The sequence below is a fragment of the Salvelinus fontinalis genome, chromosome 1, assembly GCF_029448725.1.
Source record: "Salvelinus fontinalis isolate EN_2023a chromosome 1, ASM2944872v1, whole genome shotgun sequence".
NCBI classification, from domain to species: Eukaryota; Metazoa; Chordata; class Actinopteri; order Salmoniformes; family Salmonidae; genus Salvelinus; species Salvelinus fontinalis.
Window position 1 is genome coordinate 23,431,382 of NC_074665.1, and position 22,411 is coordinate 23,453,792.

General features: G+C 44.9%; 2 protein-coding genes across 2 annotated transcripts in view; one reads left to right on the forward strand and one right to left on the reverse strand.

Annotated features, from left to right (window-relative positions):
• The window catches only part of LOC129843388 (proto-oncogene Wnt-3-like), a 34,934-nt gene extending 22,419 nt beyond the window's left edge, over positions 1 to 12,515 (forward strand). Inside the window, exons 2-4 of the mRNA XM_055912126.1 lie at positions 2,027 to 2,268; positions 5,991 to 6,256; positions 9,445 to 12,515. Coding sequence (XP_055768101.1) covers positions 2,027 to 2,268; positions 5,991 to 6,256; positions 9,445 to 9,924 — 988 coding nt within the window. The 3' untranslated portion in view covers positions 9,925 to 12,515. The remainder of the gene's footprint in view (positions 1 to 2,026; positions 2,269 to 5,990; positions 6,257 to 9,444) is intronic.
• A 2,147-nt stretch (positions 12,516 to 14,662) lies between these two features.
• Positions 14,663 to 22,411, reverse strand: part of LOC129843332 (vesicle-fusing ATPase-like) — a 45,168-nt gene continuing 37,419 nt past the window's right edge. Inside the window, exons 14-22 of the mRNA XM_055912010.1 lie at positions 21,778 to 21,934; positions 20,688 to 20,821; positions 20,541 to 20,607; positions 20,185 to 20,264; positions 19,067 to 19,201; positions 18,847 to 18,960; positions 16,513 to 16,568; positions 16,335 to 16,409; positions 14,663 to 16,197 (exon numbers count right to left, since the gene is read on the reverse strand). Of these exons, the coding sequence (XP_055767985.1) occupies positions 16,379 to 16,409; positions 16,513 to 16,568; positions 18,847 to 18,960; positions 19,067 to 19,201; positions 20,185 to 20,264; positions 20,541 to 20,607; positions 20,688 to 20,821; positions 21,778 to 21,934 (774 nt within the window). The 3' untranslated portion in view covers positions 14,663 to 16,197; positions 16,335 to 16,378. The remainder of the gene's footprint in view (positions 16,198 to 16,334; positions 16,410 to 16,512; positions 16,569 to 18,846; positions 18,961 to 19,066; positions 19,202 to 20,184; positions 20,265 to 20,540; positions 20,608 to 20,687; positions 20,822 to 21,777; positions 21,935 to 22,411) is intronic.

Here is a 22,411-nt window from a genome sequence, read left to right on the forward strand (position 1 = left end):
TGAGATAGAGGTCTGAAGCCTGGGTGAATGCAGGTGAAATGACTTTAGCTTTACCATATTTTAATCTTTTAAGATAGGACTGCTCACTGCAATAGACTTTGAACTAGTCACTTGTCTTCCCTCCATATTTTTTTAGTCCAGAAATTGCATGATCTTTCTGAACATTATTGGTAAGTTAGTACAAGATGAACATGTGGCAGGCCAGGCAGTGATGACTGTTGACAGTCTCGCATGTTCCATCAGCTTAGCTGCAGTACTAGCCATTCAGCCTGCTGTCTCAGTGCGTAAGCCCCATTGGCAAGCAGTGAAACCTGGGAGCCTGCTGTAACAATGCTCACCTGTATTCCAAAGGAGATCAAAAAGCAAAAGTGTGAAGAAGGCGGTGGTGGGGGGTTGTGGCTGGGAGAGAAAGCAAAGCGTACATGAGCTGTGAACTTTTCCCTTTGACTTCAATGGCTTGGCTTTTGTGTCGGGGTGGGTTGCAGCAGCGCGCTCATCTTTCAGAGTCAGTGGCTGCCGTGATAGAGTTGCGCCCAGCGGCTGGCCTGAGGTCTTCCCGAGTGGCGCTCTGATCTGATCAGCACCGATTGTTCCCCATGATTCTCTCTCTCTCTCCCTCTCTCTCTCACTCTCTTACACTCTTTTATACTCTCTCACACTCTAAAATGTCTGTGTATGCTGATGAAAAAATCCATACAATATCATGAAACAGATAAGGATCATGAATGCTGTCTCTTGAGAGAAGCTACTGCTAAATTATAGTACTGTCAATTTAGCTTACAGGACTTAATATCTGCATGCAATGCATTGTGGTGCATGGTGGATTGCGCCACTTCGCATAAGTAGGTAAGGGCATGTTTATAAAAGTGGCATACACTCGCAAATAAATAAACAATAAAACCTCAATCTCATAACTACTTTATGGCAAACATAGCATCTTCTTGAAGGTTCAGTTTTGTTTGAGCCTGTCATCACAGTAAGCATGTTAAAACATGGACATAGTAAACATCACCTTTTCCTCTCCTTCCCTTATCTAAGGAGAAAAAACAGGCAATTAAAGTTAATTACCTCGATGAAACTATAATGGTTTCTGGCATCCCTGGCTGATCTGGGCTGTCTCGTTGTGGTGATTAATCCATGTTTAGGCACATCTTTGCCAGCCCGCTGGTGAGGCACAGGGAGTTTTAGGAATGCCATATGTCCAATACGACACATGGCACACACTTAACTGCATACACACTCTTTCACACACACACACACACACACACACACACACACACACACACACACACACACACACACACACACACACACACACACACACACACACACACACACACACACACACACACACACACACACACACACACACACACACACACATCGCATATCATAAATTAGGCTAATAACAGAGAATTGAGCATGTGTGTTGTTTGTGTGTGTCTTATCTAGAGGAGAAACTAACAGACAGATTAGCGTGTTATCTTTTGGATCATCAGGATCTGCGGGGGCTAACAAGAGGGAGCACTTTGAAAAGTCAATACTAATAGGTCATATCCCTCTCTTGAAGAGGGGCTATTAGCTTCTGTAAGTGCAACTGCATTAAGCACTCATGCAGCCAATAAAACACTCAGTCAACCCAACCCCCACAGAAAAACAATAATCAACCCCACCTACTGCTAAAGCAACTCTGAGCACAGAATATATTAAAACCAATGGGACAAAAAGTTGTATTTTGTATATCGAGAGGCAATCTGCTTTCTTTCTTTGAACAATATGCCTCTGTGGAGGGCCTCACTGGCATATATAACCCTCCCTGCCATTGAGGCAGTGAGTTCAGGGAGGGCCCTCTATACTCAATGGCAGCAGATCCTATAGATGGCTTCTCGTTAGAACACTGAATGGAGATACAGAGAGACTGACAGACTGTGTAGGGTAGGCGCTTGACTAGACAGTAATATACTGTAGGTCTGGATGGGCAGGTACATGACACACTCCCCCGTCCTTCCCTCTCCCTATGTTGCAGGTCCCTAGCCTTGGGGCAGCAGTACTCGTCTCTGGGCTCCCAACCCATCCTGTGTGGCTCTATCCCCGGCCTGGTGCCCAAGCAGCTGCGCTTCTGTCGCAACTACATCGAGATCATGCCCAGTGTGGCCGAGGGCGTGAAGCTGGGCATCCAAGAGTGCCAGCACCAGTTTAGGGGGCGCCGCTGGAACTGCACCACCATCAAGGACAACCTGGCCATCTTCGGGCCCGTGCTGGACAAAGGTAGGCCTCCTACTGTAACAGGACTGTTTGTTTGAAGAATACAAATATACTCCTTCCTCTATACTGCCAGTGAGGTATTCATATGAGGGATGTAACTGAGATATCTTTGGGATATATGAATTACAGCCAAGTACCATATAAAACATACAAAAAACCGAATTGATGTACAACAACCATGGAATTTGACTCCTCAGTAAAAGATGAGCTAATCTGACTTCAACAGGGGATTGCAGGTTCTATGAGGAAACTACTTTTTCTCATAGGGGTGATAAAAACATTAAAGGGACATATCAGTGGAAAAAGTACCCAATTGTCATACTTGAGTAAAAGTAAAGATACCTTAATAGAAAAGGACTCAAGTAAAAGTGAAAGTCACCCAGTAAAATACTACTTGAGTAAAAGTCTAAAAGTATTTGGTTTTAAATATACTTAAGTATCAAAATTAAATGTAATTCCTAAAATATACAAAAGTATCAAAAGTAAAAGTATAAATCATTTCACGTTCCTTATATTAAGCAAACCAGACGGCACTATTTTCTTTAATTTACGGATAGCCTGGGGCACTCCAACACTCAGACATAATTTACAAAAACGCATTTGTGTTTTGTGAGTCTGCCAGATAAGAGGCAGTAGGGATGACCAGGGATGTTCTCTTTAAGTGTGTGAATTGAACAACTTTCCTGTAACAAGTACTTTTGAGTGCCAGGGAAAATGTATGGAGTAGAAAGTACATTATTTTCTTTAGGAATGTAAAAGTTGTCAAAAATATAAATAGTAAAGTACAGATAACCCCAAAACCCTACTTAAGTATTACTTTAAAGTATCTTTACTTAAGTACTTTACACTACTGCATATCAGTGAGAAAATGGGAAACAAGGTGTGTAAACAAATGTGAGGTAAGTACCGTAAACTGACATAGGGATAAAAGAACCCATTGCTCTGCTGCTGAGCACTGCCTGTTCCACATGCTTCTACTGACAAATGACCCGCAGGGTAATTACAGTAATATACACCTTTCCTTACTGCAGTGAGAAAGGAGCGCCGGTACAAGCACTGACAGATTATTTGCCGTCCATCCATCTCGCTACCTTCAACATCACATTTGTCTTTTGAGTCTGTGTGTCTTCTTCTGAGCTTCCCAACCTTGTTGATGTTTTCACACATGAAAGTTAGTTAGTTTTGTAAATCTCTCAAGATTAGCTCACACAATTACAGTTGATACACAGTTGTCACAGTTAATACACTGGAGATCATTTGCCAGGCTTTTCACAGTGAATACTAATCATCAACGGTCTTAAGACTGACTGGGTGCTTGAAACAATCTGATACAAAAGCACAGAACGCACTAAGAAAACAGAACCTGGGGTGCTCGGAGTAGGCCTTTAAATACCTAATGATGAAGATGGGTCTTTGTGTTGCGGAGTGAGGCTGCTGATTGGATATTAATTAGCCTGCGTGTCAGAGGGAAAGGGATCTGGGCAGGAATGGGCAGTGTGAACCTCCATCGCTCTCCTAAAAATACATTTTAAAAAAGGGAGCGGGAAGGCCAAATGAGATTACATGCAATAGAAAGGGGCTGGAGGGCTCAGCTCAACCCCTACTGTGCCTGAAGACCAGTGCGCGCCTCACACAGCCCGGCTCCCACGGACGCCCCATTCACACGCCCTTTTGACTCTGTCATGAAAACAGGCTGAAAGGGAATCTCCCAACCTACCCTAGGCCGGCATGTTGGGGTGAGGTGGAAGGAAGGCAGGGGGTGCTGGCGAGGGAGGGGGGGGCAGCCTGAGTCGGGAGTGACGGCATCTGGTTGACGAGGGTGGGTGTCCCAGACCAGGGTGGCTATACCATTCCCCTGCCACCTTAACCCCTATGGTGTTTATGGTGGTGGCTATAGGCGGAAAGTGGCGGTGGTGGTAGTGGAGGATGGGGTTTCAGGGTGGTGGCGGAGAGAGGGTGTTGGAGGGGGGGGGTTTAGGGATTGCCAACTCTGGGCAGAGCGGGGCTGCAGGGGCGCGAGTCGCTGGGCCCTTTGTGTGGGTAATCTAGTGTGACACAAGGGAAACAAAGGCGGATTGATGGGCCCAGCAGGTAGCAGAAGCAGCGCAGCCTTGGCTGACAGCCAGAGCTCCCGGGGCCCACAGCTCACAGGCCCCCGTTGTGGAGAGCCCAGCATGGCTTGCCAGGGCTAGCTGGGACTCCTGCTCGCCTCCCAACCAGAGGTGTGTGCAATCCAATCAAACAAACATTGAGGTTTTAGCACAAAAATTACGCTTTTAGTGCTGTTTACCTAGAATGAAGCACACTGGAAAACATTTTTGATTGTGGGCACTTTGGACAATGTCTTTAATCATGGTTTTGTGACCATATATTTACAAGATATATTACCTGATTGGATATTGTGTGAGACATGTTGTAATGTAGATAACATGGGTGATGTTTAATGTTACTTCAGTGACTGAATTACATTTCCACTTCCCAGGATTTCCCATCAGAGCAGCCATATGACCTCTCACCCTATTATGAACTGTGACTCTATTCCGCCATTCACCTAAAGGTTTCAATCAAACAAAGGTTTAAATGCAAAAAGTAACGTCATGAAAGGTTGAGCGCTAATTAACTTTATGAGCGCGTTAAATGTCCCCTAGCGACCGAAACAACAACTTTTTTCAAGTATGTTTCTCTCTGTTTAATGCAAATTAACACTACAAAGACTTGTAGATCGACTTACACTGTAGAATAACTAACTTCCCTGCAGGTGTTTAGTAGAGAACACTACTAACTGCAGTCAGTTTTAGAGGGGCTAGGCCTCCCTAGATGCTTTAACAGTGGCTCCATTGCAGAGTGGGCCCTCCCCATACCCTCTGTGTGTGTGTGTCCCTGCCGGTGTGTGTGCAGTGCGAGGTGGTGCAGTAGAGAAATGGGTAAGCCCTCAGCACACAGTAAGTGTGCTGCGATTGTGAAACAATGGTGTCTGGTTACATAATAAGTTGTTCCGTTCAAAGGAGGCGTAACTCCATCTCTCAGCACAAACATGGAGCAAAGCAGACGCACTGCTCAGTTTCTACCTAGAGGCCCTGTGGGCTCTGACAGGGGGAGGAGAGGGGGGGGTGACATTCCTGAAACACTTTCCAATGCAAAACAGCACACCTCAGGGATGACAGAAGGTCACTGAGATCTCACTGAGCGTTAGGCCCTACTGACACCAGCCACAATATGGCGATGCCACAGCTAGGGGACATGTCTCATGTAGCCATCTCTACGACGCTTTCCAAAATCGGTAGAATACACCACCTCCCCCCCAAAATTATTGATCACTGATTTATCGTTACCGCAAAAAATGGGTCAATTTTTTGCAATATGGATTTTTGTCCATATCGCCTAGCTCTGTGGTAGATGTTGAGATGATGAGAGTGAAGAGAATTTCACCCAGTGTTTTCTACACTGATCAGGGCCCAATGTTTTAAATCCTCTCAAGGACTTTTCTCCTGAAAAACATTATTCTTGCAGTACATTGTGTGTCAACCAAGTATTTATCGCTATGATATATGAATACCTGCTTGAAGGTGAAAAGCTGTGTTAATAGGTTTGTGCCCAAGGGTGTCATTTTCATTACCCCTGATGTATGGAAGTTGGCAGCAGTGAAGATTGCAGAAACTGTTTTGTTAAGAAGAATGGTACTAAAGATTAATTGATTGAATTTACTCTTTCCTTTTTCTCGCTAGCCACCAGAGAGTCAGCGTTCGTCCACGCCATCGCCTCTGCGGGCGTGGCGTTTGCTGTAACGCGGTCCTGCGCTGAGGGCACGTCCACAATGTGTGGCTGTGATTCCCACCACAAGGGTCCCCCGGGGGAGGGATGGAAGTGGGGCGGCTGCAGCGAGGACGCTGAGTTCGGGGTGCTGGTGTCCAGAGAGTTTGCCGATGCCAGAGAGAACCGGCCCGATGCACGCTCTGCTATGAACCGGCACAACAACGAGGCAGGACGCACGGTAAATAGGCCTACACTGGCCTACACTGAGGATTTACTAGAATGGATATATTGGTTATACATACTATACAACGTAAATATGTAATATAAATACACATACAGTTGAAGTTGGAAGTTTACATACACTTAGGTTGGAGTCATTAAAACTCGTTTTTCAACCCCTCCACACATTTCTTGTTAACAAACTATAGTTTTGGTAAGTCGGTTAGGACATCTACTTTGTGCATGACACAAGTCATTTTTCCAGCAATTGTTTACAGACAGATTATTTCACTTATAATTCACTGTATCACATTTATAGTGGGTCAGAAGTTTACATGCACTAAGTTGACTGCCTTTAAACAGTTTGGAAAATTCCAGAAAATTATGTCATGGCTTTAGAAGCTTCTGATAGGCTAATTGACATAATTTGAGTCAATTGGAGGTGTACCTGTGGATGTATTTCAAGGCCTAACTTCAAACTCAGTGCCTCGTTGCTTGACATCATGGTAAAATCAAAAGAAATCAGCCAAGACCTCAGAAAACATTTTGTAGACCTCCACAAGTCTGGTTCATCCTTGGGAGCAATTTCCAAACGCCTGAAGGTACCACGTTCATCTGTACAAACAATAATAAGCAAGTATAAACACCATGGGACCACGCAGCTGTCATACCACTCAGGAAGGAGACGCATTCTGTCTCCTAGAGATGAACATACTTTGGTGGGAAAAGTGCAAATCAATCCCAGATCAACAGCAAAGGACCTTTGGAGGAAACAGGTACAAAAGTATCTATATCCACAGTAAAACGAGTCCAATATCAACATAACCTGAAAGGCCGCTCAGCAAGGAAACCGCCATAAAAAAGCCAGTCTACGGTTTGCAACTGCGCATGGGGACAAAGATTGTACTTTTTGGAGAAATGTCCACTGGTCTGATGAAACAAAAATATAACTCTTTGGCAACAATGACCATTGTTATGTTTGGAGGAAAAAGGGGGAGGCTTGCAAGCTGAAGAACACCATCCCAACCGTGAAGCACGGGGGTGGCCACATCATGTTGTGGGGGTGCTTTACTGCAGGAGCGACTGGTGCACTTCACAAAATAGATAGCATCATGAGGATGGAAAATTATGTGGATATATTGAAGCAACATCTCAAGACATCAGTCAGGAAGTTGAAGCTTGGTTGCAAATGGGCCTTCCAAATGGACAATGACCTCAAGCATACTTCCAAAGTTGTGGAAAAATGGCTTAAGGACAACAAAGTCAAGTTATTGGAGTGGCCATCACAAAGCCCTGACCTCAATCCTATAGAAATCTTGTGGGCAGAATTAAAAAAGCGTGTGCAAGCAAGGAGGCTTACAAACCTGACTCAGTTACACCAGCTCTGTCAGGAGGAATGGGCCAAAATTCACAAATTATTGTGGGAAGCTTGTGGAAGGCTTCCCGAAATGTTTGACCCATGTTAAAGGCAATGCTACCAAATACTAATTGAGTGTATGTAATGTGGCCTGCTGGAGGTAATTTTGCAGGGCTCTGGCAGTGCACCTCCTTGCACAAAGGCGGAGGTAGTGGTCCTGCTGCTGGGTTGTTGCCCTCCTACGGCCTCCTCCACGTCTCCTGATGTACTGGCCTGTCTCCTGATAGCGCCTCCATGCTCTGGACACTACGCTGACAGACACAGCAAACCTTTTTGCCACAGCTCGCATTGATGTGCCTTCCTGGATGAACTGCACTACCTGAGCCACTTGTGTGGGTTGTAGACTCCGTCTCATGCTATCACTAGAGTGAAAGCACCGCCAGCATTCAAAAGTGACCAAAACATCAGCCAGGAAGCATAGGAACTGAGAAGTGGTCTGTGGTCACCACCTGCAGAACCACTCCTTTATTGGGGGCGTCTTGCTAATTGCCTATAATTACCACCTTTTGTCTATTCCATTTGCACAACAGCATGTGAAATTTATTGTCAAACAGTGTTGCTTCCTAAGTGGACAGTTTGATTTCACAGAAGTGTGATTGACTTGGAGTTACATTGTGTTGTTTAAGTGTTCCCTTTATTTTTTTGAGCAGTGTACTTTAGTACACATCACTACATAATGATACTGGACACACCCAGCCTTGTAGCTGAAGAAAGGTAAAAAGCACAGTAGTAAAAAGACAATGAACAAAGATCTACTTGTTTGGCAATAGGATGGAATTATCCACAGTAAATATTACAGTACCAGATTACTAATTCTGTGACAGGAAAGATTTCGGTATTTGACTTAAATTCAGTCCACATTTCTGTGAGTTTCCGCCTGAAAAGTAGCACTTAATCTTGAAAGACTGGGTAATTATCTGATGTAAAAAAGTTGCCCCTGCCTTTCATGCCTCAAATCCCATCCGAAATTCCCTGACAGACAAATAACCTGAGTTAGTTGAGAGGGAAGAGAAGGGAATCAGCCTGGACTTAAACCATCACTCATTGCTGTCATTGCTCAGTGAAATATCTGGCGAGCTACTCCTCACCAGCACGCTGAGGGGCAATTGGAGAGACCACACGGCAACAAGGCAGCCTTTTGATCTGACTAGACAGGAGCAGGGAGACCACAGGAGCCGCAAAACGGCAGGCAGCCCTGTCATAACCCCTCTCCCTCTCTCCATCACCCTGATCCCAGTCGCCCCACCTGGCACTCTCACACTTCATTGTTTCCCCCCAGGGCCCCTGGGAGATGCCAGGGGCCAGACGAGCCCAGGACATGATGTCAGAACTAAGAACCCCTCCACCCCTCAGCGCCCCCACTCCCCTCTCGCCCAAAGGTGCCACAAACACCTGCCTTCCGCCGCAGCTGGGGGAATTCTGCAGCTAAATGTAGCCAGAGAATTAAAGCTAAGCAAATCTAAACAAAGGCAAAGAGAGCCGGTGGCGTTGCTCAGGTGAGTGCAGTGACTTCTGAGGGAATTAGCTGCTGCACACTGCAAAGGCCTGCCTCTGTTTCACAGCTGCCTGATCCACACCTGAAGAATCAGCCAAGTAGCATGTTGTTCTCAACCTACAAGTCGGTAGTCACTAGCCAGGTTATTGGTAAGAGTAGTTAATCAAACGGACTTTCCGGTAGTAGACTGACAAGCTACCAATCGATATCACATTTACACTGTGCTGAAAGAAAACATGAGTATTCTATCAGTTTCTGAACTGTTTCCTTCTCCCTCTTTCTCTTTTTTTCCCAGACCATCCTGGACCACATGCACCTTCGCTGTAAATGCCATGGCCTGTCTGGCAGCTGCGAGGTGAAAACGTGCTGGTGGGCACAGCCCGACTTCCGCATGCTGGGTGACTACCTGAAAGACAAGTATGACAGCGCCTCGGAGATGGTGGTGGAGAAGCACCGCGAGTCGCGCGGCTGGGTGGAGACGCTGCGCGCCAAGTATGCCTTCTTCAAACACCCCACGGAGCGTGACATGGTCTACTACGAGGGCTCGCCCAACTTCTGCGAGCCCAACCAGGAGACGGGCTCGTTCGGCACCCGCGACCGTGCCTGCAACGTGTCCTCGCACGGCATCGAGGGCTGCGACCTGCTCTGCTGCGGCAGGGGCCACAACACCCGGACTGAGAAGCGAAAGGAGAAGTGCCACTGTATCTTCCACTGGTGCTGCTACGTCAGCTGCCAGGAGTGTGTGCGTGTCTACGACGTACACACATGCAAGTGAAAGCCTGTGTGCTCACTCGGACAGACGGACAGAATGATGGACCACAGCGCCCATCGCAGACACACAAACACACACACTGCAGTCCTTGTGAATATATACAGACAGACAGACAGGCACCAATGAGAAATGGCACTTTGTACTGGAACTCTATTCTTCTGCACCCTTGTAATAAAAAAAAACATATCCTTCTTCCAAGTCCTGCATCCTCCTCCTCTATTTGAGTAGGTAGTTCCACTAACGGACATATGGGAGGGCCCATTTCCTTTGGAACAAGCTGTCAGTTTGACCTGTTCGCATTCCTGCACCATTGGGCCATGACCCCTTCTTTATTTATTTCCCCCACACACGGCTGTACAGTAACCGATGACTTTCCAGACCGTTGCTATCGAATTGACATATTTTTAACTAACACCTGATTCCACCAGTCAATCACCTGGCTGATCGACTATTGAGAACTAAACCAACTCTCCAACAGTACTAAACACACAGCGACAGCCCAGGAACCTACCATTTTAACTACTGAACCCACAGAGTGGCTGTTACTGGACCCTTCCCTCCTAAACTAAACTACTGAGCTGATGAAATCTCCTCTTTCCCAACCCCTGCACACTGTACTGATACTGAACTACAGCTGTCGCCTGGCTGGGATGCCTGATGCCTGGAAGATATGCTAGAGCCTGATTTTATAGCCCCACATTTCTGAAATATTAGCAATGGGCCAGGACTGGAGGTGGTATGCAGGAGGGGACATGTGCAGGAAACAAACACGCTCGTTTCCACTAACGAACATTTCTGCACGTATGCACTATTCAGCTGAACAAGAACTGTCTAGAGGTGGTTAAAACGTTGGCTATTGCTATTTATGAGAGAAAATGCATTCTTGTCTTAACCAGTTACGTTCTAACATACAGCAACACAACTGAGGTTGTTCATCTCATTCAGATCAGATACATTTTGCTTTAATTTCCCATTGAGTATGAAACAGACAGATTTACAGTATTTGAGGAAATTATAATGAATTATAAACTGGGTGGTTTGTAGCCCTGAATGCTGATTGGCTGAAAGCCATGGTATATCAGACCGTATAGCACGGGTACGACGAAACACGTCATTTTACTGCTCTAATTATGTTAGTAACCAGTTTATAATAGCAATAAGTAACCTCTGGGGTTTGTGATATACCTCTGGGGTTTGCCAATATACCACGGCTAAGGGCTGTGTCCAGGCACTCCGCGTTGCGTCGTAGTTAAGAACAGCCATTAGCCACGGTATATTAGCCATATACCACACCCCTCGGGCCTCATTGCTTAAATGTCATATAGAACAAAACATTCACCACAAACAGGTAGAGTTCAGGTATAAGAGACTTTATTGGATTCATTCGTCATCAGTTTATTTTGCACTTGCAATAGGCCTAATGCTAATGAATTATTCTACTCATAGCAGTCATACTACGACAATGAGATCATTTATCCAACACACTGACAGTCCATTTCATTATGTTCCTCATAGTACTGTGAAGTCCTTGTCTAAGCTAAACCCTTCTCTCACCAGTGAAATGTGATGACAAGTGGAGACCAGAGGGGAGAGAGCAGAAAGTGTCCTAATAGTCTTCAATAGGCCTCTTTCCTCATCTCCTTCCCTGGATTGCCACTGATGTGAAATGTCTTGACAATAGAAGCAATATGGTGGAATTCTGTAAAGAGATTTGAAGTATCTGTGGGAAACAAATTAAGGAGACGAGGGTAGGGGGGGTTACTTAGTGTTTTGGGACACAGCCAATGTGAGTGAAGGTGAGTGTGTGTTTGTGCTGCTTCCAGTGACGGGTGTTAGGGTTAGAGGGATGGCATGCTGGCTTCACAACAGTGGAACAACCTGTGAGAGGTTTCCAAACAACATGTTCTGACAGTCCTACGTGCTTCCTATTCATTATATTTAACAACAAAAATACAACTTACCTAGGTAGTGTAGACTCCTCCCTTTGTGACATAGCTTAGTATCTGCGTCACCCTCTAAAAGGCTCTCCCTACCCGGGCCCTTTCTGTGTTCAGTTCCTTCCTTTCCTCACCGCTACATCCAAAGTTTTGTACAAAGGTTTAAAAGTTAATAATTCCCTTTTTATTTTATAATCTGAAAATGTTATGTTTTTATAAATATAATTTATTATACAATGTATATATCTGTATGACTGAACTAAGATTATATATTTGAAGAACAAATGACTGGCTCATGCTTTTGCTTCTTAGACAGAGGTACCTTTCTAATCATTGCCGTTTGTGAGCATCGATTCCTCTACGTTTCCTTACCAAATCATGTATATGGGCATTGCACATAACACTACTGAACTATTTTCTTACATGGCAAGCTGTGATGGTGTTCCCAACTGTGATACAGTTATCCATCGTACAATCCTTTCAATACTATAAATCAGAATGTCTCAATCTGCTCTAGGACACATCTGTGAAATGTCTAATTTGTCTCGGTCAAGCTAATTTCCCCCTGATAATAGGTGAATGACAAGTAAATTACCACTGCATCTGCAGCATCAATCAATAATACACATATTTATAAAACATTTCAGAAGAGTACTGTACGAAATCTTCATTAATACAATTGTAACTTGCCATTAAAATGTTTCTTACAGCATCCAAGACTTCATTACAAATAGATTTTGGACAAAAAGCACACTGGTCACTGCAAATAATGTATAGATCTGGTAAATATACATATATACACTCAGTGGCTGATTTATTAGGTACATTACCCATTCACAAAAACGGTTAGCTCCTACAGGCACGTGGCCAAGCTTGCTATATAAAAGCAGGCAGACAGGCATCGAGGCATTCAGTTACTGTTCCATTTTACATTAGAATGGGCAAGACGAGTGACCTAAGTGACTTTGATGAAAGGTCGAAGGAGAATGGCAAGAATCGTGCAAGCTAACAGGCGGGTTCATGGCCCCATCATGCTTGGTGTCAACGGTACAGGCTGGTGGTGGGGGTGTGATGGTGTGGGGCATGTCTTCCTGGCAAACATTAGGTCCCTTGATAGCAATTGAGCTATGTTTCCATGCCCCAAAGAATTCAGGCAGTTCTGGAGGCAAAGGGGGGGGTCCGACCCGGCACTAGATGGGTGTACCTAATAAACGGGCACTTGACTTGTGTTTATCTGGAGAGAAAAAAATAGCTGCATACTGTAGCTACTGTCTGTAAATGGAAGTTTGTTAGGCATGCACACAGATGGGGTGAGAGGTGGTGCAATAGTGTCTAATATTGACATTATCCTTCTATTTTAGGGGGCAAACACTCAAGAGTACCACAGTATGAGTCATAATACGAACGACCCAGTACATCACTGAGGCCAAGCTTCCTGCCATCCAGGACCTCTATACCAGGCAGTGTCAGAGGATGGCCCTAAAAATTGTGAAAGACTCCAGCCACCCTAGTCATAGACTGTTCTCTCTGCTACCACACGGCAAGCGATACCGGAGCGCCAACTCTAGGTCTAAGAGGCTTCTAAACAGCTTCTACCCCCAAGCCATGAGACTCCTGAACACCTAATCAAGTGGCTACCCAGATTATTTATTCTTTAATTACTTGTTACTTTTATTTCTTATTCTTATCCGTATTCTTAAAAACGGCATTGTTGGTTAGGGGCTCGTAAGCAAGCATTTCACCGTAAGGTCTACACCTGTTGCATTTGGCACATGTGACTAATACAATTTGATACCCATAAAACCTAGAGGTCAAACGGAAATGGTTCCAATAATTATTAATTTTAGAAACACTTAAAATAAGGGGTGTGCTTCGTGTAGGCTTACCCTGGCGTGACGTTTTGATAATTGTGACTTTCATCAATATATTTGCCTGTATTTACCCCCCCAAAATGAAATGCCATTTAGCAGCTAATGTGGCTATCTTGAAGAACTAAAAGTGCCATGATGATCTGGACGAGACTGCCAAATTGAGGCAAAGGTAAGAATCTCTGGATTAACTATATGTTAGCTAAATGTATACCGAACAAAAATATAAATGCAACATGCAACAATTAACGATTTTACTGAGTTACAATTTAAATAAATTCATCAGGCCCTAATGTATGGATTTCACAACTGCACATAGGCCCACCCACTTGGAAGCAAGGCCCAGACAATTTCCCCACAAAAGGGATTTATTACAGACAGAAATACTCCTCAGCTGTCTGGGTGGCTGGTCTCAGACGATCCCCCAGGTGAAGAAGCTGGATGTGGAGGTCCTGGCCTGGCGTGGTTACGATGTGGTCTGCGGTTGTGAGGCCAGTTGGGTGTACTGCCAAATTCTCTAAAACGACATTGATGAACATTCAATTCCCTGGCAACCGCTCTGGTGGACATTCCTGAAGTCAGCATGTCAATTGCACGCTCCCTCAAAACTTGAGATATCTGTGGCATTGTGTTGTGACAAAACTTAAGATTTTAGATTGGCCATTTATTGTACCCAGCACAGAAATAAGCTTTTTGTGCATATGGAACATTTCTGTGACCTTTTATTTCAGCTCATGAAACATGGGACCAAACACTTACATTTCTTTAAATGGACAATTCTGTAAACTGTCTTATGGACGTTGACCCAATACCGGTTAACAAACGCACGTGCTAGAGATGACGAGCAGGAGCTTGCAGGGATTTGTAGTTTTGCGTGATGTCTACTTTGATGCTAATTAGCATTTTTGAATCAGAGAGTAAAAAGAGCCAAATATATTGAGATTAACATGTTTATCAAAACGTCACACCAGGGTAAGCCTACACAAAACACAGTCCTTATTTTAAGTGTTTATAAAAATGCAAAGGCATGCCAGAGGGTCTCATAGAGAACAGCAACATGCAGAAAGAAAAAAAAACTGTCAACAGTATCATCAGGCGTACGTATATGTGTGTTCGCACATGTGTGTCTGTGTGAGTGGTTGGGGAGAGGTTTCCTTCTAAAATTGGTCTGAGTCTGAAAATGAATCACTTTTTCCAGATACTAGCTAATCAATATTAGTAACATTATTATTTATTCATAACAATTATTCACAAAACAGACTGCTGTGATACTTTGGTCCTATTAGGTGTTGTGTGAGTAGAGTTAAGAGTAAGGCTTGGAACCATCATTTCCTGGAATGATTATAAAATCTAAGCACATAATATATTAGAGCACACACAATATATGCTGCAATTAATCAGTTTCACCATTATGTTGTGCATATTCAGCATATGATGCATTTATAGAGAAGTTTGACTGGTCAGTTATGCATACAATATGAAAATTGCTTTGTCAAATGCATCAAAATCAAATAGGTCATCATATACACTGAGAGTACAAAATATTATAAACACCTGCTCTTTCCATGACAGACTGGCCAGGTGAAAGCTAGGATCCCTCAAAATCAATGTAGATGAAGGGGAGGCAACAGGTTAAAGAAGGATTTGGGACAGCCTTGAGACAGACATTTGAGATATGGATTGTGTAGGTGTGCCATTCAGAGGGTGAATGGGCAAGACAAAATATTTAAGTGCCTTTAGACGGGGTATGGTAGTAGTGTGTCAAGAACTGCAACGTTGCTGTTTTGTTGTTGTTATTGCTCAACAGTTTCCCATGTGTATCAAGAAAGGTCATCCACCCAAAGGACAGCCAGCAAACTTGACAACAGTGGGAAGCATTGGAGTCAACATGGGCCAGCATCCCTGTGGAACGCTTTCGACACCTTGTTGAGTCCATGCGCCAATGAATTTAGGCTGTTCTGAGGGCAAAAGGAAGTGCAACTCAATATTAAGAAGGTGTTCCTAATGGTTCATACACTCAGTGTACATGGTTTTGCATACACTTTTCTCGTCTCATGTTTAGTTATAAACATACATTTGATTTTTATACATAAAATCCCCTGGAGTGCTAGCAGCACAAATCACAACAATTTGGATGCATCTCAAATGGCACACTGTTCCTTATACAGTGCACTTCTTTTGACCAGGGCCCATAGACATCTGGTCAAAACCTAGTGCACTATATAGGGAATAGAGTGTCATTTGAATCACAACACTTTACCTTCAGAAATAACAATTACAGAATTAGTTTACACACAGAGAAATAGTGCTGATGAGGAAGGAGGACGATGCTGGTCGGTCGAGTTGCCATGGAAACACACGGTACAGCGATTACGCGGCGAGCGTTTGCGATGGCCAGATTAGGCGGAGATATAAAATCTCTCGCTCACTCCATCTTGCCGGGCCGCATCCGGGCTTCCACTCCTCGCCCACTGAGGGTAAAAGACAGAATAAAAAAAGTGAGAGGAGTTAGAAGAGCAGGAAGGAAGAGAAAGAGGAAGAATCTGCTCATTTTGTTCCAAAACCTACTCTAACACGCCCCTACTCTACCCTCTGTTCAAGCACTTACTGTGAGAGGCAGCTACTGCTGGGCAATGCAGCTCCACCATGGGCTTAGATGGCTATGTGCTTGTTAGAACCCAGCCTTTGGGGAAGGAAGGAAATGTACATGGATTAAACAGTCAACCAACTACACAAGAATTAGGTGGTGTGAGATTGGGGACAGAACAGAATAGTGCTCTACTTACGCTCCCTGTTCTCTCAGCAGGGTCAAGAACTTACTAACTCTGTATTCAGGATCCATCTGGAAGACACACACGTTAGCTCTCTGTGCATATGTCCATATACTGGCCTACATTGTTTACATAGCCTCCTTTCCTATAAACGTGTTGAAAAGTACAGGCCCGGGGCCAGCACAGCAATCGTTCACGCAGGGCTGTCTGTAATTGGCTGGGAAGGTGTGAGTGAGTGGCTCACAGAAACAATGTTACGTAACAATGCAGATATGTGGTAGTATTCAACTATGGTCATCTTCTCCATTTATGATGGAGATATAGACTCAGTGGACAGTTTATTAGGTACACCCCCCTGTTCACGAACATTTTTCACGTGGCTGTGGCTTGCTATATAAAGCAGGCAGACAGGAATCGAGGCATTCAGTTTTGCCCATACAGTTATAAATGGGCAAAGCGAGTGACCTAAGCGACTGAGCGTGGTATTATCGTCAGTGCCAGCCATGCCAGATCCAGTATTTCAGAAACGGTCGGCCGCCTGGGCTTTTCACGCACGACAGTGTCTAGGGTTTACCGAGAATGGTGCGACAAACAAAACACATCCAGTCAGCGGCAGTCCTGTGGGTGTGCGCGTGGGCAACCTTTATTAAACTAGGCAAGCCAGTTCAGAACAAATTCTTATTTAAAATGACGGCCTACCACGGCCAAACCCGGGCGACGCTGGGCCAATTGTGCGCCGCCCTATGGGACTCCCAATCACGGCCGGATGTGATACAGCATAGATTGTAGCGACGCCTCTTGCACTGAGATGCAGTGCCTTAGACCCCTGCGCCACTCGGGAGGGTGAAAACAGCTCATTGATGAAAGAGGTCGAAGGAGAGTGGCAAGAATTGTGCAAGCTAACAGGCAAATAACGGTGCGGTACAACAGTGGTGTGCAGAACGGCATCTCGGAACACACAACTCGTCGGTCCTTGTCACGGATTGGCTATTGCAGCAGACGACCACACCAGGTTCCAATCCCGTCAGCTAAAAACAGAGGGTACGCGATCACCAACACTTGACAATTGAAAAGTGACGAAGCATCCCCTGGAATCCCAGTTCCTGCTACGTCATGCTGATGGCAGAGTCATGATTTGGCGTACTCCTGCCTGGTGTCAACGGTACAGGCTGGTGGAAGTGGTGTAATGGTGTGGGGAATGTTTTCCTGGCACACGTTAGGTCCCTTGTTACCAACTGAGCAACGTTTCCATACAACAAAGAATTCAGGCTGTTCTGGAAGGGGGTACGACCCGGTACTAGATGGGTGTACCTAATAAACAGGCCACTGAGTGTATATGATTGATTTGGACTGAACACGATTAACTGTGTTACATAAAAGATGTGGAATTTCAGACATGACCTCGAGTTCATGCTTTTCTATTGAGGAAACGGGATTTGAAGATGTGTGTGTATCGTGTGTGTGTTTGTGTCACGTCGGCGGAGCAGGGCGTCTGTGCGCAGCATGTCTCGGCAGACACTCGTTCATACTTCTCCTGGATGGAGGGAGGGTGCTGTGCGTGTGTGTCGGTGTGCCAACTCAACATGGCTGCATTAGTGCATACCACAGCAATTAGGCTACACGGCATTCAGCAGCCACATGGACAAGCGACCAGAGACCATACAACCAAGCACACCGCAGCCACATACCGTAAACTACACATACAGTAGTAACACTTGCATTGGATTTTTACATCCTGGTCCTTGGGAACCACATCATGATTCAACCAATTCAACTCATCTTCCAGCCCTTGATTAGTTGAATCGGGTGTGTTAGCGCTGGGCAATAACAAAAACATGCACCCCTCTATGGGGTTGTTTCTGGACGGGGCCTAAGAGAGTAACAACCCTCACAACAGTAGATAAGACGTTTCCATGGTGCGATGTGGTCTTTATGTGGGGTATCCCTCCACTAGTCAGAGCATGTGAACACATAAGACAGGGAAGTATGCGGAGAATGATCGGGAACTATAGCGATGACATTTTTGGGGCTCACCACAAAAATCACTGTTGAATCCAAACTGGTTTTAATGAAAGGTCGTAATTAACAGCAGGTTGTTTTGACTGAAACCAGATGAGATTCCATCTGTGACTCCCTAGACTGTGGTTGTCTCGGCCGGGGTTCTCCAACTCACACTCTGGGAGAGCTAAAGGGTGTGTGTAGGCTTTTGTTCCAGCCCAGCAGTAACACATCTTAACCCGCTAATCGTGGTGCAGATTGAAGAAGGCCACGGGTTAGGTGATTATTTGATGGTTAGTGCTGGGTTGGAATAAAAACGTGTCGACCAAACCGGGCCTTTGTCTCTCTCACCTGCACAGCCATCTCAATGACCATCGTCAGCTTCTTGATGCCGATCCACACTGCCTGGCTCTTCACCGCCTTGGCAATGGCTGCCCGCTCCTTCTCCTGGAAACTCCCCAGCATCTACAGCAGACACAGAAGCCGTTTAAAAACTTTAAACTAAAAACTGGAGAGCGAGGAACATCCATTTCCAACATCCATTTGTGTGTGTGAGTGTGTGTGTGCCTACCTCCAGGGCTTCAACCAACTGCTCTCCTCTAGAGATGTTGGGGATGTGGATGGTGGTACTGAAGGCATCCAGCATCTCCATCTCCTGCAGCACGTCCTTCCTGCTGGTGGTGCCAATGATCAGCAGCTTACGGCCCTGTGTGTGGGACACACACACACGATGGAAAAGGAAATTAAGCTCAGTGCCAGACAGGGCATCCTGTACCATATCATGTAGAGAAGTGTATCAAACACATTTCAAAATGGCGTGCTTCACATCATCAACATCAATGGGTATAGGGACATTTGTCTGGAATGGTGGGGTCCCTACTGCCTAATATGAGCCTTGTGCATTTTAATCACGCTTGATTCTGGTCAGTCTGTCAGTCTCTCCACGGTCAACCACCTCTACATAGCTGCTTAAGTCTAGGTGACTCTGAATCAGGAAAGAGGCTAGTTTCTTTCCCCAGAGGCCCTAGTCGCTCGTTCGGGGCCAGAGGAGTGGAGGATTATGGGCTGGCCCCCCCCCATTGTGCGGAGGGGGTGTGCCCATGCATGCAGATGAGGTACCACACAGGCGGCAGTGCTGCCAGGTCGTCTCCCCACCCCCCCGGCTCTCTCACAGAGCCCATTCTCTTCTGTTGTCCCCCCCCCCCCCCTCGAGGCAGGCCTCCCCTGGCCTCACCCGGGCCGGGCACCCCGCTGGGCCTGGAGCTTCACAAGCCTGGAGAAGCAGCCCCGGCTCCCATTCACACCCAGCACAACAGCCTGCCTGGACCAATACATTATCATACTCATTGACAAACGTTCACAGCTGAACGTAGCCTAGGCCTACAGCCTTAAATGTGGTAGTGGTTTACATTCAGGAGATATAGCTCATGCGCACAGAAACACAGGGGTAAAGATGTATACTGTCCCACAACTAGGATACACTTTGATTCACTCTGCATGGAAATGACTTGCATTACTGGGGGCATCAGTACGATCTGCTGACATCTGTCTGCCACTGGCAAAATAACCACTAGAGCATACACAGAAACATTTAAATGCTATGACTAAACACACACACTCTCTCTCTCTCTCACACACACACACACAAACACATATTCAAGTAAGTGCCAAAGTTCACAGAATACTGACTTTGGGGGGGGGTTTCTTGAGGAGAACCAGCAGAGCTTGAAGGACCAGGTTTGAGAAACGAGGGCCAATCGGGACATAGTCTGAGAACAAGGACACCAAAGCACAAAGAGACAACGAGAATTTCTAATAAATACTCCGACCTCATGATTCAATGATCTGTGGACCTTTACCATGAAAGTGATGCTTGGGTGGAAAATATAAGAGCATGGTTTTCCAACACATGGTTCTTTAAGAAGGTCTGTATCTTAAGCAAACTGCCCAGTGTTTACTGTATGTTACAACCCTGAACTTAAAAGGATACTTGAAAAAGAAACGAAAAGAAGAACAGTGTAACCACAACGCAAGCAGGACCTTACCCAGCAAGCGTTCAATGTCGTCCACCACTACACAGCTCAGCTGGGACTTGTAGGCATCTTCAAATATCTGGAACAAAGAGGGTTAAGGGTGGTCAAGACACAGGTACTGACACAGGTGTGTATGTGTGTGTGTAACCCTTTCCTCACCTTCTTGATGGCCTGGCACTTAGCGATTTCGGAGTGACCGATCATCTTGTCGGGAGAACAGATCTTTATAAAGGGAAACTGGGATTCCTCTGCGATCTTAGCAGCTAGGGCCGTCTTTCCACTGTTGGGTGGACCTAGGAGAGAGAGAGCATAGCATACTATATTTACACCGCAATCCTGTATATTGAACCAAAGGATATCTTAATGATAATATGATTATTTGAATAAATATTTGCATTTATCAGTATGCTTAAATATAATCTTTCAGCTCTTATAATGCCAAACGCTGGAAAATGTCTTTCTTTTACCATCTTCATGCTGGTGTCCCTTTTAGCAGTAAAGGGGTAAAAAAAAATACTATAGATACTATAGATATGTTACAATGTTCTATAGTATATTCTATAGATATACTATAGATATGTTATAATGTTCTATAGTATATTCTATAGATATGTTACAATGTTCTATAGTATATTCTATAGATATGTTACAATGTTCTATAGTATATTCTATAGATATGTTACAATGTTCTATAGTATATTCTATAGATCTGTTACGTTCTATAGTATATTCTATAGATCTGTTACAACGTTCTATAGTATATTCTATAGATCTGTTACAACGTTCTATAGTATATTGTATAGATATACTATAGAACATTGTAACAGTTGGTGTCATTGCTTTTCTTACTAGCACTGACTTTGCTCAGAGCTGCTTTGCTGAGGGAAATTTGACATACTATGACTGTGAGATACTCCCGAGTGGCGCCGTGGTCTAAGGTGTCACTACAGACCCTGGTTCGATCTCTGGCTGCATCACAACCGGACGTGATCGGGAGTCCCATAGGGCGGTGCACAATTGGCTACGCGTCATCCGGGTTAGGGGAGGGTTTTCCTGGGGTAGGCCGTCTTTATAAATAAGAATTTGCTCTTAACTGAATTGCCTAGTTAAATAAAGTTTAAATAAAATGTGCTTGTCGTACCTAGCTACCTTAAGATAAATGCACCAACTGTAAGTCGATCTGGATAAAATTGTCTGCTAACTGATTCAAATGTAAAAGTGTGTGTGCGTGTGTGTGTGTGTGTGTTACCTTCCAGGAGCACAGACACCAGCGGTGTGCGGTCGCTGTTCTTAGTCTGCTGCACCAGCAGCTCCCCATCATCCAGCACAGCAGTCACCGGGTCACCCCACTTTATGATGCCATTCATGATGTAGCTGGCATAGTCCTCCGAGTTGGTACCAAAAGCCTGGCCATTGGATAGAGAGAGACAGAGAGAGAGAGACAGAGAGAAGTCAGATCCACTAAACCAGGGTGTCCAACTTCAGCCAGCAGGTGATTTTATTTGGCCCCCCCAAGTTTTTTCTCAAAGTGATTTTAATGAAGGAAATCTGTTCCCAAGTATTCCCACGCATAAATAGAGAGGCATATGTGATCGTTTCCAAATGTATTCAAGGTTTGAAAAGATTCTGTTTTTGTCAAATACTATATCTGTTTGGGGTTACTGTGGTCAATTTGCAGCGTACAAATTATTTATAACTATGTTCCGGCCAACCAACCATGCGCTCAAAGAAAAATCGGCCCACGGCTGAATGTAATTGGGGACCCTTGCACTTCACCATCCATAGCCTGAAAGGGTCCCTTATAAAATCACTTTTTTTTTTTTATATATCTTAAAATTATTAAAAAATTTAAAATCTAATTCCCTGCGTATAGTGGACACTGC